This window comes from Panthera pardus, unplaced genomic scaffold (genome assembly GCF_024362965.1).
Source record: "Panthera pardus isolate Hobbes unplaced genomic scaffold, ASM2436296v1 HiC_scaffold_5, whole genome shotgun sequence".
NCBI classification, from domain to species: Eukaryota; Metazoa; Chordata; class Mammalia; order Carnivora; family Felidae; genus Panthera; species Panthera pardus.
The window spans coordinates 17,957,826-17,974,332 of record NW_026526980.1 but is presented as its reverse complement, the minus strand read 5'-3'; the positions used below and the strand labels follow the sequence as shown (position 1 = coordinate 17,974,332).

Below are 16,507 nucleotides of genomic sequence, written 5' to 3'. Positions count from 1 at the left end.
AGGCGGGGAGGTACACGTCGGGTGGAAGGGGTGTCGGATCTGCATGTGTCCTTTCTCGCCTGGGGTGATTACCTTGGGACGCCCAGTCTCACCCGTCTGTTCACCATCTCAGAGTCTAGACACCTAACTGGGGCCACGTTTTATCTTTTCCTCTGGGTGGCCTTGTTTCTGGTGGACAGAGGCAGAAGAGAGGCAAAAATCTGAGCAAGCGGGCAGCCAGAGTCCTGGCGGAAAAAAGAAGAAAGAAGAGGGTGTAGGGGGAGAGAGACGGGAGAGGTGGAGAAGCCCATGAAGAGAGACTGTGTTCGTTCAGCAAGGTTTCTGCGATTGCCCTCCGAATACTTCTGCGAATCTCGCCCCCTCCCGGGTATTCCCCGGCCCCCTGCTTTATTTATCCTCCGACAAGTCATAACGTGCACTGAATCTCGATTTGCAGCCAAAGTGATTATCCACCAGACGCTTAGTGTTTTAGAAGACATCGTGGACAGCGTCTCCGGGGAGTCCACCAAGTCCCGGCAGATCTGCTACCAGTCGCTGCAGGAATCCGTGCAAGTCTCCCTGGCCCTCTTTCCAGCTTTTATCCACCAGTCAGGTAGGAGCTGCTGGCAGGCGCCTGCAAGGCCCAGAGCGACTGCTCGGCTCGGCAGAACACAAGGAGCTGGCGGTGCGGGCCCGGGTTCTGAAGGCAGAGGGCAGGGACGCTCATGGGGGGGGGGGGGTGCTGAGGCCCCGTGGAGCCCTCACCTGGGCCTTGCACCTGTGTCGTGTGGCCCGGAGTCACTTGGGGCGTCTACCTGGGACTCGCTTCTAAGTCTTTGCCTTCTCCCAGCGTGGCCACGAGTGGATGAGGTGCAGGGGGCTCTGTAAAGGAGGGGAAGGAACTTTTTCCCCCGAGTGCCGCGTATTTCCTTAGATGGCAAGGTGGGTTTTGCCGACATGGTTCCCTCCCTCACCCGATAGAGGCTCTTTCTGGCTCTCGGGAGAGCGTTTACAGCAGCCTCGTCAGTCTTCGGAGAGGACTGTTGGGGCCTGTCAGTCAGCAAGCATTCACTGATTGCCTCTTGTAAGCAGAGTGTGTGAGGTTAGAGCCAGAACACTGTACGAGATGATTGTTGAGATCTGCCAGTGGAACCGGAGGAAACGTAACCAACGTTTTTGGCAATTAGTCCCATTATTGGTCCATTAATGATAATGGACCATTAATAATAGAGGGCCACGCAGCCTGAATACACCGTCATTATCCATTTTCAGCCACTTAACCTCTGACCCAAGTGCGGGGATTAGCGATCAGAGAGCAAAATGGCAGAAGCACTCAGGTGTTGACCCGGTTGAATCGCTCCGTCAGCGTGAGCACAAAATGGCCCACCTGCAGTGAAAACTCGGTGTCGCTGGATGCCAGCTGGCGAGGGAGGCTTCGAGGTGACCTTCGCTTCCTCTAGTGAGCCGTTGTGAGCCAGAGGTTCGCGAGGCCGGAGCCGTCGTCCCAGCATGTCCTCGGTCATCTCCCGCTTTGCATCACGGCTCCGATGGTGTTGGGGAAATTTCTTCCAGCAGGAAGCCTTCGGGAGAGAGGATAGTGCAGATTGAAAAAAGGAGGTCAGCCAGGCCCCGGGCTTCCACTTACCCTCGTGTGCTCGCGCCTCTGACCGTTCGCTTTGTGCCTCTGCTTAGATGTGACTGACGAGATGCTGAGCTTCTTCCTCACTCTGTTCCGAGGCCTTAGAGTACAGATGGGCGTGCCTTTCACGGAGCAGATCATCCAGACCTTCCTCAACATGTTTACCAGGTAACCAACCACAGATCCGCTGTCCGTGGCTTCCAGACTCCCAGGGGACAAGGAGGGGTGGGGCCGGCCACAAAACCTAGGACTTTCTGCTCCTTTCTCTTCACTTGCCGCGAGCGTTGGTTTTCATGCTGCCCGCCCCAGAGAGCATTTCTTTGGCTACTGCGTGCTTTCCCCTTGTCTGCAGAGAACAGCTGGCCGAGAGCATCCTCCACGAAGGCAGCACTGGCTGCCGGGTGGTGGAGAAGTTCCTGAAGATCCTGCAGGTGGTGGTCCAGGAGCCTGGCCAGGTGTTCAAGCCTTTTCTCCCCAGCATCATCTCCCTGTGCATGGAGCAGGTGTATCCCATCATTGCCGAGGTATGAGGGGCTGGGGTGGTCCCCTGTGCTGCCTCGCTTCTGCAGCCGAGGAGGGAATGAGATAGTGAAGAAAATGCAGTGTTTTAAAGCTCACTTGTTATTTTTCTGTAAGATAATTTTTTCCAGGAAAGAATGCCTGTAGCTTGGTCCAGTCTTTTTGTATTGGTCGAGTTAATTGGAACTAGTCTAGGGAAAACACAGCAGGTTAACTGCAAGGCTGGTCGGTGAGTAAGATCAGTGTCCGTGGCAAATAGCTTCTAACTTTAGGTGAATATGTGGTTTTCTCCGGCAAACACCGTAACAAGACGTACTTGTTAAGACATACTAGTAAGCCCATGCACCGGTCTCAAGGATACGAGGCCAGTGCTTGGAACCATGTAGAAGTTTTGTTGTTAAAGAAACACTCCACATCCTTAGAAAACCTACATTCAGCATGACAAGATCCAGAATAAGTGTGAATTTAACTAAATTTTATGTGATAGTTAAGTAAGAGCTAACCTTTTTAAGTCCCCCAACTAAGGCTTAAGTGAGTGAGTTGCTTTGCGTCGTTAAACACGCTTGGGCCCTGTAAGGATTCCTGCCATGGGAGCTGGTGCCCTCTGGTCCCAATTTAATTTTAATCAAGGCTGAATTAAATATATCTGGGGCTTACAGTTTTGAATTCTACAGAGACATCTGGAATACCGTGACCTGGCATGCCCTCCAATGACTTGGAGATTTTTGGTTCAGTTAGAAAATACCGCTAAGCCTCCCCTCCTCCCAGAACCCTGCTGCTGGTGACCGGGGACACAGGCCCAGAGAGCGCTCAGTGCCACACGCTGCCTCCTCCGAGGTCCCCTGACGCTGCTTTCTGTGCCTTCCAGGTGCTCTGTGACTCCTCTTCCGTAGACGGCAAAACTGCTTTTAAAGCTTCTTACTTGTCTTACATGGGGTCAACAGGTTAGCTGGGACAGCGGTTTTTATCCTGGGGGAAGGAACAACACAGCCAAGAAGAGGTGACAGATCGGATCAGCTGCTTTCTAAACAGGAAACCCGTATCGCTCATTGCTCTGCCATTTGGTAGCCGTTTTTTCCTGGCTTAGAGGGCTGAGGGTTTCCCTCAGAAAAAGGGCACCCCTGGCACTGACCCGGGCATCGTGTCTCTGCGGAAGTATACCTGGTTTGAACTGCTGGCCTGAAGGGGACTGGACCAGACGGCAGTGTGGGGGGACACTGACACTCTGCTTGCTGTTATCAGGCGTTGCCCGGGCCTCCTTGCTGCTCGGAGCTGAGGCTGTGAGCGGCCCCCCTGAGCCGCAGGAAGGGAAGGTTTGAGGGTCTGTGTGTCTCCACAGCGCCCCTCCCCTGATGTGAAGGCTGAGCTGTTTGAGCTCCTGTTCCGGACGCTCCATCACAACTGGAGGTACTTCTTCAAGTCCACTGTCCTGGCCAGTGTCCAGAGGGGGATCGCTGAGGAGCAGATGGAGAATGAGCCTCAGTTCAGTGCCATCATGCAGGTAACGTGCTGGCAAAGCCGGCGAGGCTGCCGTGTGATCCCGGGACGGACAGGCCTCATCCTGGACACCAGCTGGGGCCACTGGCTGGCCGTCCCTTGGTTTGCTTCCCTGACATATGGGGAAGCCAGGTCGTCTTGGGCCGAAGCTTGGTTACTACCTCTTGCGACCTAGGAAGTTAATTAACTTCTTGGAGCCCCAGTCTCTCCCCTCATCAAGTGGGGAGAATGCTGCTTATCTGATGGGTTTATTGTGAGGTTGGATGAGTTAGCGTATGCTCAGCAGCTGGCACTTGTGTTTCCCAAGGGCGAGGGGACTGCCTGCCGTCAGCACAGCTGTCGAGGCCTCCTTGACTGGGAGCTGAGTGGAGTCTCTTGGGGAGACTCCCCCTTGGAGAGGGACCCAGTGATCTGCATTTTTAAAAGATCATTCAGGGGGCGTCTGGGTGGCTCAGTCGGTTGAGCGTCCGACTTCGGCTCAGGTCATGATCTCGCGGTTCGTGAGTTCTAGCCCCGCGTCGGGCTCTGTGCTGACAGCTCGGAGCCTGGAGCCTGCTTCGGATTCTGTGTCTCGCTCTCTATCTGCCCCTCGCCTGCTCATGCTCTCTCTCTGTCTCAAAAATAAATAAAACATTAAAATAAATAAATAAATTAATTAATTTTAAAAAAAAGATCATTCTGGCCCGTACCGCACTATACTGGTGGAACACCGCCCTGTGAAGCAAGTGGTCTCCCGCCGTGGGAGGCTAGGGCGGCCAGGCTGCCTCGTGGCTGCTTTCCGGCACTATCCTCATGCTGCACTGGATCGTAGAACTTTTTGTTCTAAGCCTAGGTTGGAGTAGAGGGTTCTCCTTTTGTTTGTTTCAGTGCAGGGTTTTCTTCACAGCATGGGCAGAGGGATTCTCCCCTTACCCCCTTGAGCCCCCGGTCGGCACACAGGCACACGCTCCCAGTGTGGAGAGTCTGGATGAGCACGAGCCCTACGGCTGGTCTCCTGCTGCCCTTCTGTCTCCGGTGGGGCCTTGGGTGTGGAGTATTCAAGTGTTTGCTCCCCTCCTATCCCCCTCTTCAGCCTTGCTTTTAAGCCTTCTTGGTGATGGCTGGCCCCCTGCTCGGGACTGGTAAAAGCCAGTTTGGAAGACGGCTTCACAGTCTGGCAGTTTCCTGACCAACAATCCTACGTCTAAGCATTTTACTTAAGATAATTTTTTTTTTTTCTTTTTTTTTCAACGTTTTTTTTAATTTATTTTTGGGACAGAGAGAGACAGAGCATGAACGGGGGAGGGTCAGAGAGAGAGGGAGACACAGAATCAGAAACAGGCTCCAGGCTCCGAGCCATCAGCCCAGAGCCTGACGCGGGGCTCGAACTCACGGACCGCGAGATCGTGACCTGGCTGAAGTCGGACGCTTAACCGACTGCGCCACCCAGGCGCCCCAACTTAAGATAAATGAAAACATATTCATGCCACGTGTCCACGGGTGTTTATAGTGGCTTTTTTCATAATTGCCCAAATCTGGAGACAATCCAGATATCCATCATCTGGTGAGTGGGTAAACTGAGGCACACGCATATAATGGACTGCTACTTGACAGTAAAAAGGAACATTCTTACACCAACACCAACATAGGTCATGTTGTGCTGGGTGAGAAGCCAGACCCAAAAGGCTACAATGCCATATGATTCCATTACATCATATAACATTCTGGAAAAGGCAAAACTGGAGGGACCGAGAATGAGCAGTGGTCGCCCAGGGGCAGGGGAAAAGGCTGACTACTAGTGGAGACACCAGGGACACTTTTGAGGGGTGGGGGGAGATGGAAATGTGTGTTTTGATTGTCATGGTGGTTAGATGACCCTGTACCAGTCACACGGCAGTGCACCCCGAAAGAGGGAGTTTTTCTGTGTCACACACTTCAGTAAACCCAACTTAAAAAAGTAAATAAAACATTGGGCATCATGGAGATGTCACTGCTGTAGCAGGCATTATAAGACCCCCTTCTTGTAGCTCAGGGGCCTGGGGTCAGAATGACAGAGCAATCAGCAGCTTGTTAGGGGTGGGGGCTTGTACGTCATCAGCTTGGGGGTTGTTTTGGTCAGGTCCGGAGGGGAGTTTCTTTTTGCCCTTGAACTAATAGCTCATAGCCCAGAAATTACAAAGCAGTTTAAAACTTTGCTGTTGCTTAACCCCAAGCAGAGGCAGCTGGTTGAAGGAGCCTCCCAGGATTTGTGGTCTGTAAGAGCTGGGACGCCGAGGAGAGGGTGGGCAGCTTCTCGCTACACAGGCAGAATCCATGAAGGGATCTGGAGGTTTATTCCAAAAGGCCAAGGTGAAACCAAGATGTGAAGTGAGGCCCAGTGGGGAGGACTTAAGAGCTAAGACTAGGGGCGCCTGGGTGGCTCAGTTAGTTAAGCGTCCGACTTCGGCTCAGGTCATGATCTCAACGCTTGTGAGTTCGAGCCTGGTGTCAGAACTCAGAGCCTGGAGCCTGCTTTGGATTCTGTGTCTCCGTCTCTCTCTGTTCCTCCCCTACTCGTGCGCCCCCCCCTCCCCCGCCCAAATAAACATTGAAAAAAAAAAGAGCTAAGGCTACACGGGAACATTCCAAGATCTGAGCAGAAGAATCAAGGCAGTGGATACCCTAGCCCTGCGGTGGGCATGAGGAACTGCCTGTGGCACGCCCATTCTTTTGGTGTGGGGCGGGGGCCCTTGAGGGCCTGGTCTGAGGTGGTTTAAATGGTGCTTATAACACAGTGGTCTTATTTCTAGGCTTTCGGACAGTCCTTTCTCCAGCCTGATATCCACCTATTTAAACAAAATCTCTTCTACTTGGAGACTCTCAACACCAAGCAGAAGCTATACCACAAGGTCAGTGCCCACTCTCGGGAAGGGCCCTTCGTCAGAGCTGCCCCGGGGGTGGGCGGAGTCCCACCCTCCTCAAGGCCCCAGGGGCAGAGCAAGCCCTCGTGCCCTGGCTTACCCAGGCCTCTCTGTCTGCAGAAGATCTTCCGGACCACCATGCTGTTTCAGTTTGTGAACGTGCTGCTACAGGTCCTGGTTCACAAGTCCCACGACCTTCTGCAGGAGGAGATCGGCATCGCCATTTACAACATGGCCTCTGTGGACTTTGATGGCTTCTTTGCAGCCTTCCTCCCAGAGTTTCTGACCAGCTGTGATGGCGTGGATGCCAACCAGAAAAATGTGCTGGGGCGGAATTTCAAGATGGATCGGGTGAGGAGAGAGAGGCCAGGCTAAAGGGAGGACGGGCCAGGGCTCACACGCCTGGGGCCTGCTCAGGGAGGAAGGGGCAGTGGTCTGTACCCGCCGGTGGCTCCTGAACGACTTGGTGCCGCGGCTGGACGCAGGGGCACACGCCTCCCCCGGTGTGTGTTCTTCACGTCGGCCCCTGGGCCCCGGCCCCAGCAGTCCGGACGCTGTTCCCTCACGGGTCGTGAACTCGCAGACAGGCTGCGAAGACTGGTGCTCAGGAGTCTCTGAGTCCCCAGAGTTCGAGGTGGGCACCTGGGCTCTCCCCAGGCCTCCCGGTTCAGTGTGGGCTGACCTGCTGCCACGTCCTGGGAGGAGCCCCTGCAGCACTCCCCCTTGTCCCCCTCGCCGCCCGCTCGGGGAACGTGGTGCGAGGGCGGGCTCTGTGGCCCCCCGTGCAGCACCTTGGGTGGCTGTGGGTGCACACGGAGCCAGCGCTGCCCGTGTGTCCGGGTCCCGTGGCACCCGGCTTCTGTCCCGGCGCCTGCCTCCCGGGCACTCACCTGCCCTGCTTACTCTCTCACAGCCGTTAGGTTTCTTCGCTTGCCCGATAGGCTTTTCCTGGAACTCTTCCCACGGAACAAGTCCTTTTTGTCCTTCACCACCTGACACGTGGCAAGATGAAATCTTTCTCCCACGTCCTCATGCGTCCCTGCCTTGCCTCCCACCCTGGAGCAGCCTGCCCACGGTTCCCCTTTAGTGTTCAGATTTACACATCGCTCGCTGGAGCAGACTCCTCTCACCGCTTGCCCGTCTCGTCTGTGACGTGTGTCAGGATAGTGCTTTCTTAGACTCAGGTCCTGTTTTCCCTTGTCTTGGAATCTTTCTCTCTGGGATGTCTTGTTCCCTCCTAAACTTTTTCTTAAAGTTCACTGCAGCCACTTGGGTATTTTTCCTTCCTTTTCCTGGAGACCACATCCTGATATTTAACTGTCAGTTTCTAGTGATGTCATTGTCAGCCAGCTTCTCGATTGAAAGCCGGGCTTCCAAATCTATATATGCATCAGTGCACCTGGGGTGCTTATGAAACACACAGGAACATATTCTTGTATCCTCCCCCAGGAAATTTGAATTTGGCATTTGGGAGCCACTGATCTAAGAGACACCCCTTGGTTTGTTTTCTGGAGGATGAGTAAAGGAATCAGTGCCTCCACTCACCAGTTCCCTCTGTACCTGAAGTTGGCTGCCTCTCGGCCCGGAGAGGGTGTTGGGGCTCAGTCCCTCCCTGCTTCAGAGGAGCCTCCCTGGGAAGACAGGCGGCGGCGCCCTCCGTGGATGACGCCGGGCCAGCCAAGTCACATGTCCTGGCTCTCGTGAGCCTTCCAGCAGCCTTCTGAAGTGTATACAGGTCTTCTTGTTAATCCCATTTCACAGATGAGCCCAGGCTCCGCAGGGTCAGCCGTTAGGTGGCAGTTCAGAGCCTGGGAACGCTAGAGCCGGGAAGCAGGATCCCTCGGCTGGGCCTTCTCACTCGGGAGCCTGTTTGTACTGCCCACGCACAGGGGGAGCCGAGGGCGGCTCGACAGCGATGAGCAGGGGTGCTGGCCTGGGCAGCTGGGGCCTTTTTAGAAGAGGCAGGCTTTGAGCGGAGGCCGAAGAGGACAGATTAGCGGGGGTGAGGCGTGGGTGGGCGAGGGGAGCTGTCGGTGGCTTCAGCCGTTTCCGGAACCCGCCCTGCCACTGGGCTTTCAGAAGGCGTGCACTCGCTCTGTGGCAGGCACCGTTGGGGTCACTCCGCATTTGGACCTGCGCTCTGGCCACCGGTGATCCCGGCCTAAAGATGAGGGGGCTGACCCCCGTGCTCTTGTTGTGGCCTCTGGTGGGGTCTGGGTTCCGGCTGCGAGGGGCCCTCTCGATGGGTGTCTGCAGCCCGTGGGTGCCGCCGATGCGTCCCTGCTGACTGGTCGGGCCCGCCTGGGGCCCGGGCGGGGGTGGACTCTGTGGACGTGGCTTGGCCGTGGCGAAGGAGAGGTGTGCGTTGGCAGGCGTGCCCCCGTGCACGAGCGAGTCCGGTCTGGACCCCCTCCCTGGGGCAAGTTCCGCGATCGCCGTGCGCTTCGCTGTCTTCACCCTTACGACGGTGGTGTGAACGCACCGTGCGTCGCGGGCTTGGGTGGGGCTCGAGGGGGTGGGTCCCTGAGCAGACGCGCAGGCCTGCACGCGGGGAGCGCCAGGGGGGCGTTCGCTCCGCTTCTGGCTCTCCCGCAGCGCCTGTGCTGACACGGTGCGGGGAGGCGTAGAAGGTTCGAGCGTGCTGGGACGGAAGTGGCGGGGGCTGGGGTTGAGCCGGGGTGCGGGGTGGGGCTGGGCTGCAGCTGTGCCCCTGCCTTCCAGGACCTGCCCTCGTTCACCCAGAACGTGCACAGGCTGGTCAACGACCTGCGCTACTACAGACTGTGCAACGACAGCCTGCCCCCCGGCACTGTGAAGCTTTAGGCGCGGCCGCCCGCTGCCACGGGACACACCTGCTGCTGCCGCGCCCGCACCGCCTCCGCCCTCCGCCCTCCGCCACAGGCGCCCCCTCACGGGCCTCGCCGCTCCTCGGATTCCCGCACCCTGACCGGCTACCTGCCCCCCCGCTCCTCCACGCCCCCCTCCCGCCGCCCACCCAGCCGACCCGGCTTCGGGGTGCCCCTCAGCGCTGGCTGGGGTGCCCCCGGACGTCAGGGGTGGGCGAGGGGCTCGTGCGCCCAGGCACCAGGGAGGCCCCGGGGAATCCTGTGGGCCTCCGCGCACCTCCCGAGGACACCAGCCGTGAGGCAGAAGCGCCGGGGACCGCTCGTGACAGTGCCACCTTCTCACCATTCCGCCCCCACCCACCCCGCCCGGCCGGCGGCGGAGAGGCCTGACGCGGGACTATCTGGGCGCTTCTGCCCAGCCTCTCCCGCCCTCCCCTCCGATTGCCTTGAAGTCTCTGCGTTTTGTCAGAGATTCGCAGACTCGTGGGTTTTTGTTCCCGTTTTCTCATCATTCCATTGTGATACTAAGAAACTAAGAAGCTTAATGAAAAATAAAATGCTTATGTTGTTGTTATAGAAACGCTGGTCAGGGAGCGTCTTTCCACTCGGGGCCTCCCTGGGCCAGCGTGCGGGTGGAGGACATCCTGGTGCGGAGCAGGGCAGTGAGGGGCGTGGGACTGTGCCGGGGGAGCGCACACACAGGAGGGCCGCCTGGACAGCCTCTCAGTGAAGCGGCCGAAGGACACGGGACCCCCGGTTCTCTGGGGCAGAGGGCGGGAGCTGACTCTTACAGGTCACCCGGTGGCGGGGGTGGGGGTGGAGTCCACGTGGGGTCCACCACCCCTGCTCCTCAGGCTCCGGATCCCGTTCCTCTCCTCCTCCAGAATGGATCCTTTCTAGACACCCAGGCAGGAGTTGCCCCTCTGTGGCCCAAAGTCTCGCCTGAGGTCAGCAGAGAGGCGGAGGTCTCAACAGGTGGTTCATCTGAGAGGCGGTGGTTGCAGGGGAGAGGAGGGAGGCTGTAGCAGGGTGGCCCTGGGGGCCAGTTGGTAGGTCTGAGAGCTGGGCCTTGTCCGGCCGCTATTCGCGTGTGGAAGTGGTGCTTGTCCCGAAGTTTCTGGGATAGCGCGTCAGCAGCTCCTCCTGCCTTGAGGGTCATAGCGACCAGTCTGACGGCACTAGACATTTTTTTTTTTAATTTAATTTTTTTTTTAATGTTTAATTTTTTAAATGTTTTTATTTATTTTTCAAACAGAGACAGAGCATGAGCAGGGGAGGGGCAGAGAGAGAGGGAGACACAGAATCAGAAGCAGACTCCAGGCTCCGAGCTGTCAGCACAGAGCCCGACGCGGGGCTCGAACTCATGGAGGAGTGTGAGATCATGACCTGAGCTGAAGTTGGTCGCTTAACCGACCAAGACACCCAGGCGCCCCTTTAATTTTATTTTTAAGTAATCTCTACACCCAGCGTGGAGCTCGAACCTACAACTCCCAAGATGAATAGCCTCAGGCTCCACTGACCGAGCCAGACAGGCGCCCCGGGACTCGGCTAGATTCTGACGTGGAATCCCACACCTGGCAGGAAGAGGCTTGCGCACCCGAAGCGAGAGTGGCCACTGGCTTGTTGGTAGGACTGGGGAGGAAGGGCTTCTCCTTCTGAGGCCTTTACAAGGACCACTTGCAGGGGTGAGGGGCCCGGGGGCCCTGGGTGGTACGTGTGTGTGCCCGTGTGTGCGTGATGTGGCCCCTTGCTCCGTGTCGGTCACAGCCTCCCAGTTACAGCTAGCCCCTCTTCAGAGTTCGGAGAGGAGGAAATTGAAACTCTGGTCGCTCTTTTGCAGAAAAGAATTAACATCCAATTATTCCTGGGCTATAAATACCACCTCACCTGCCCGTGAGGGGAGGCCAGAGTGTGGTCTGTGCCTGAGCCAATGAAAGGGGTTTTTGAATGCCTTGCAGATGGAAGGGGTGAAGGGATGGGGTCTGCCGCCCGAGAGCTGTACCCTTGGACAGAACTCGAGGCAGGATTTGGGGTGGGAGAGGAGAGGCCGTGGGGAGTAAGGTGGGCCCAGATGGGGGATTTTTGTTCCAATTCTGCTGGACGTGGCCCCAGCTGTGTGCATTGTAGTGAGCTCCCCGTCCTTGGAGGTATGCAAGCAGAGTCTGGGTGACCTGCAGAAAGGGTCTGCTCCCTTCGTTGTCATCCTCTGACTTGCATCTGATCCCTCTTGTCTGCAGTGGCTCTCCCGCCCCCCTCCGTGGGCACAAGAGCAGGCCTTAAGAAGTGTGGCTGGAATTGGGTGCATTCTCAGGCGCTTGACAAGCCCAGAGACTGTCTGCATTCTGAGGGAGGGGACAGGGAAAGGCCAGACACGGACAGCAGTGAGCCTTTAGGTCAGTCTTGGCTGGGGACTGGTAACAGCTTCCCGAATTCCAGCATTTTCTGCCACTCGCCTGCCATTGGCCTCAGACAGTGGAGGGTCGACTTTTTTTTCAATAGCCTTTTTTTTTCTCCTGAGTAAAATATTGTAGTAAAAAATGTAGAAAGCTTAAAAAAAGACATCTGATCAGAGAAAACCACTGTTAATATTTTGGTGAATTTTCTTTCCCACATGTGGACAAACACATGTTTTTGCTTTTCCTTTATTTTTGGTTTTGTAAAAGCGAGTTCGTGTTGTAGTGCAGCCTCTCTTGTTCACTTGACACGTTGTGACCCTTTTACTTACTATTCTAGTAAAACATGATTTTTAATGGCAGATGGCATTTCACGGACACGCTTCGTTTATGGGGTTCCTTATTCTCAATGATGCGCTGTGGACATTCTCACACGTAAATTTCAGCGCTTGTCTATTTCCATAGGTTCGGTTCCCACACGCGAAGCTGGCGGCACAAACGTTCTCGACTTGTGACAGGTTTTGCTGGGCCTGGTTTCTCTTCGGAAGAAGCGTACTCCAGAGTTGCACAGTGTCTGAGCTCGAAAGGCTCCGATGAGATCATTTGACCAAATCAGCCCCCACTTCTGTGGATCCTGGGGCCTCTCCTGCCTGGTTAGCTTAGTGGTGGGGCCCGACCAGGCCTCCTGCCCGTTCCCGAGTGCCACCGTGATCCTAGAGTGACATCGCTGCAGGGTGGCTGGGACCAGGGAGAGGAAAGGTGCCGATGGCTCTGGTTGACTCCCGGGGCCTTGACAGGACTCCCGATTGACGGCAGTGAATTTCACAGACGTTATTTCCCGAATACCTTTCCTAGCCGGGTGCTGGGCTGCACGTGAAGGACTGGGAGGCCAGTGAGGCAGCCTGTGCCTGCAAGGAGCCCAGACCCGCGAGGAGACAGACAGACAGACAGGCAGACGGGTTGTTGCAGAGTGGCATGCTGAGTGGCTGAGTGCGGTGATGGGGGTTGGGAGGCCAGGAAACGGATGGGGGGCCCAGGGTCGGAGGGCTTCACCCAGGGTGTCGGCCACTGAGCCGGTTCTGCAGGGTGTGGACGAGCTCACTGCCGGGCAAGTGGGTGAGGAAAGGGTGAGGCCGGGGCTGCCTGGACACTTCAGAAATTGCCATGAAGATTTGATGGGGAAATGGGCGGGGTGACCGTCCGTTTTTTGTTTGTTTTGCCAAACGGAGACGTATGGAGTTACAACAGACGGTCTCTGCAGTAATCCTGGGCCAGCAGGGGTCAACTGGGACCTCTGGTCTCCCTACTCCTGGAAGAGAAAACATCCGGCTCTGTGGGGCCCGGCCTGTCAGCAGAGATTGGGGGGGTGGGGGGGGGGGACGAAGTCCCACTGGCGAAATGCAGCCACCTGGTTCATCGGAGGAGTCAGAAGCCCCCCTGAGCCTGTCCTGACAGTGAGGGCCTTCCTCACGGCCCCTGCGGTGTCCCCTGCCACAATGAAGGCAGGGGACGTGGGGTCTGTTTCCGCAGTGCTCGGTGTGGGGTTTGGCCCACAGCGGGTGCCCCAAAATGTCGAGTGCGCGAGGATTCTCCAGATTTATCCAAATGGGTTTCTCCTCACAGGAGGAGGCCTGCAGTCACACTGAGGTGTCTTACTAATTTTTAACATTATGAAGCCACGTCCTTGGTGTCTGCTCAGAACGCCTGGCCTTACTTTTCAGGGCTCCTCAGGGAAAAGCACTCGAGTGAACAGCTCTTCAGTGAAGGATTTCTTTAGTTCAAGGACTCGCTTTTCCGCCCTTCCCTGCTCGCATCATTGGAAACATCTTTGAGATTCATGTTAATTAATTGGCTCCAGCCTTGGGGTGGGTGGGGTGGGCGATCGCACAGGTCATGCGGCTTCCCGGGTTAGGCCGGGAGCCTTGTGTGGGGCGGGCCGGAAGCTGGCTCTGAGCCCCAGGACCCTGAAGGGCACCAGAAGCTCGTGCAGAGGTCACGTTGGGTGCCTTCCTGGGGTGGGGTGGGGTGGGGGGTTGGTTGAAAAATTATTTAAACGAAACAAAGGGCAGACATAGGTGAGCATTTGGGCAACAGGTATATTTTCTTTTTCAAAATAAGCTTAGGGGTGCCTGGGTGGCTCAGTCAGTTAAGCGCCGGACTTCAGCTCAGGTCACAGTCTCACAGTTCGTGGGTTTGAGCCCCGCGTCGGGCTCTGTGCTGGCAGCTCAGAGCCTGGAGCCTGTTTCGGTTTCTGTGTCTCTCCCTCTCTGCCCCTTCCCCGCTCTCCCTCTGTTTCCCTCTCTCTCAAAAATAAACATTAAAAATTTTTTTAATAAAAATAAGCTTGGTTCTGGGGGCGCCTGGGTGGCTCGGTCAGTGTCCGCCTTTGGCTCAGGTCATGGTCTCATGGTTCGTGAGTTCGAGCCCCAAATCGGGCTCTCTGCTCTCCTCACAGAGCCTGCTTCAGATTTTCTGTGTCCCTCCTCTCCCCTCCCTTGCTTGCATGTGCGAACTGTTTCTCAAATATAAACATGAAAAAAAATAGAAATAAGCTCAGTTTTTTCCCCTTTATTATAGAAATAATGTATGTTTCTTGGAGATAAACATAAAAATCTCCAAAGCCGTTTAATCATGTCTCAGCGGGTGGCCTTCCAGACCTTTCCTTGCATTTATATCCTATATGCCCATCCGCATACCTCTATCTTTCAGCGGGAATAAGATCATGTGACTTGTGTGGCAAGGTCCTGCCTCCTTCAGTCTCTGCACGCACGTGCGCGCGCGCGCGCACACACACACACACACACACACACACACACACCCCTTTAGGTGAGCTGTGTGGTTCCTAGAGACCCCAGCTCTTTCAACCTAAGCCACGGCGGGCCAATTTGCAAGTGTCCTCTGGAACATTGCAGGAAGTTAAGCTGGGACCTTGTCTCTCAGACTCACATTGGTATCTGGAGAAGCTCATCCAGACGTGCGTCTTCTCCCTGAAGAGTCAAGACAGACAACCGTTGTTATTCTCGGAGCCGCTGAGGAAGGCATAATCCCCATCTTGCAGGGGTGGAGCCTGAGGCCCAGAGGTCACAACCAGTCCTCATCCTGCCTCTCCCGACTGGTGTTCCACGCTGGAGCTGATGACTCCTGGGCACCCCAGGAGTGGCGGCGACCTTGCTCCCGGCCTCTGCGGGGCACTCGAGTAGGAGGGATTCAGATTCCAGAGATGGAGGCGCCGAGCATCTCGGTCTTCCCTCTCAAGCCTGCCTGGGGAGGGGCCGGGAGCCCGGAGGAAGCTCTGGGGGCTTTTATTACCTTCGTGATCTGTATTGTGGCATTTCCAAAAACGGTTCCCGCCTCCTCCATGCTGGAAGAGACAGCAGGAGACAGGCCGTCACTGCCTCCCAGATGCAGCCAGCTTTGCCTTTTGCAGGTGCCCACCCACCCCCTTAGCATACACCCCCCCCCCCCCCCCCGCCTTCAGGGCAAATGCTTACAGATGAGGACACTGAGGTTCAGAGAAGGGAAGTGACTTGCCCGAGGCCACACAGCAGCAAGGCCCCGGCAAAGCTGGGGTCCACTTGTGGGTCTGGAGGGCTCCACACCCTGCTCTGTTCCCCGCCAGAGGCACTGCGTGGCTGCTTCACTCCGTTGTCTGCCTCGTGACAGACCCGAGTGGAGGCACTTTGCGGGCGGAGCGGTTGGAGGGGTTCCAGAGCCCGAGCTGTGGGAAGAGCGGGTTGCTGAGGGCTTGCAGTCTGGGTCCCCGGGGGTCCGGCATTCACTGTGTCTGCGGGTCCCCTTCCCTTCCTGGGCCATCTCTTCCCCAGGTGTGGTGCAGAGGCAGCCAGTGGGCATGAGGAGGGGGCCCGCCCAGGACGGGAGGGCTCCATATCCGGCCGGCCCTGCTGTCCCTGCCGCTGGGTCCCAGGGGCTTTCAGAGCCGTTGGCAGAACTGAGTCTGCAGGTGACCATCCGGATGGGGGGAGGCCCTGGGCACTCCGGCCCCACCGAGTGCAAGGTTCCCTTGGAGTTTCTATGTGGATGGGGCTGTGGAATGAAAGGCCGGCTGTGTAGGCTTTCCTCGCTATGACGACGCGTGTGTGACTCACCCTCGACTCAAGGACACGCTTCCCACTTACACATCACTCACCAGTTCGGCCTTTTAGTTCACTGAGGGTCTTCTCCGCGACAGGGAAACGTGGACATAACGCGAGTCCTGCCTTCCAGAAACGGAGGAGGGGTCCTACTGTGCGCCAGGTGCCACACGTTGAGTCGGGTGGTGGACAAAATGTACCCTGAGTGGAGTCAGATGTGCACGAAATGTACCTGTTTCTCTAACTGATGCCCTTTTGCTCTGGAAAACTGGTGGCAGGAAAAAGGTATTTTAAAAAAAAACAAAAAAACAAAAAAAACCCCGCTGATTTTAACGGAACTCATTCTCTCCAGATCGAAAACAGGCTCTTCTGGATAAAACGTTCAGTTAAAGTTCAAACTCCAAACAGACTTTGTGTGGATTTCAAAGGCACTTCTTCCTCTAGGCAGGTGCAGCTCTGCACCGGGAGCGTGGAGGGCGGGCCCCTGTCCCCTCAGCCAGGCCTTCTCGGTCGGTGAACAACTTGCACAGCTGTCCCTGGTAGATTTGTCAAGACTCCCCGTCAAAACTGCCTTGTCTCAAAAGGTCTCCCCTTCATCCCTCCTCTTGCCAGGGTGACTTCAGAGGGGTGCAGCTTATGTGCCTGGGGGGTTGCGGGAAAGGCA

At 56.4% G+C, this 16,507-nt stretch overlaps 1 protein-coding gene across 7 annotated transcripts in view; it reads left to right on the top strand.

Moving 5' to 3' along the window:
• XPO6 (exportin 6) overlaps positions 1 to 9,939 on the top strand; it is a 103,897-nt gene extending 93,958 nt beyond the window's left edge. For all 7 annotated transcript variants that reach the window (XM_019431830.2, XM_019431835.2, XM_019431834.2 and 4 more), the window contains exons 18-24: positions 437 to 592; positions 1,672 to 1,786; positions 1,971 to 2,142; positions 3,477 to 3,638; positions 6,403 to 6,501; positions 6,634 to 6,864; positions 9,235 to 9,939. In XM_019431830.2, the coding sequence (XP_019287375.2) occupies positions 437 to 592; positions 1,672 to 1,786; positions 1,971 to 2,142; positions 3,477 to 3,638; positions 6,403 to 6,501; positions 6,634 to 6,864; positions 9,235 to 9,336 (1,037 nt within the window). In that variant the 3' untranslated portion in view covers positions 9,337 to 9,939. The remainder of the gene's footprint in view (positions 1 to 436; positions 593 to 1,671; positions 1,787 to 1,970; positions 2,143 to 3,476; positions 3,639 to 6,402; positions 6,502 to 6,633; positions 6,865 to 9,234) is intronic.
• The last annotated feature ends 6,568 nt before the right edge of the window (positions 9,940 to 16,507 follow it).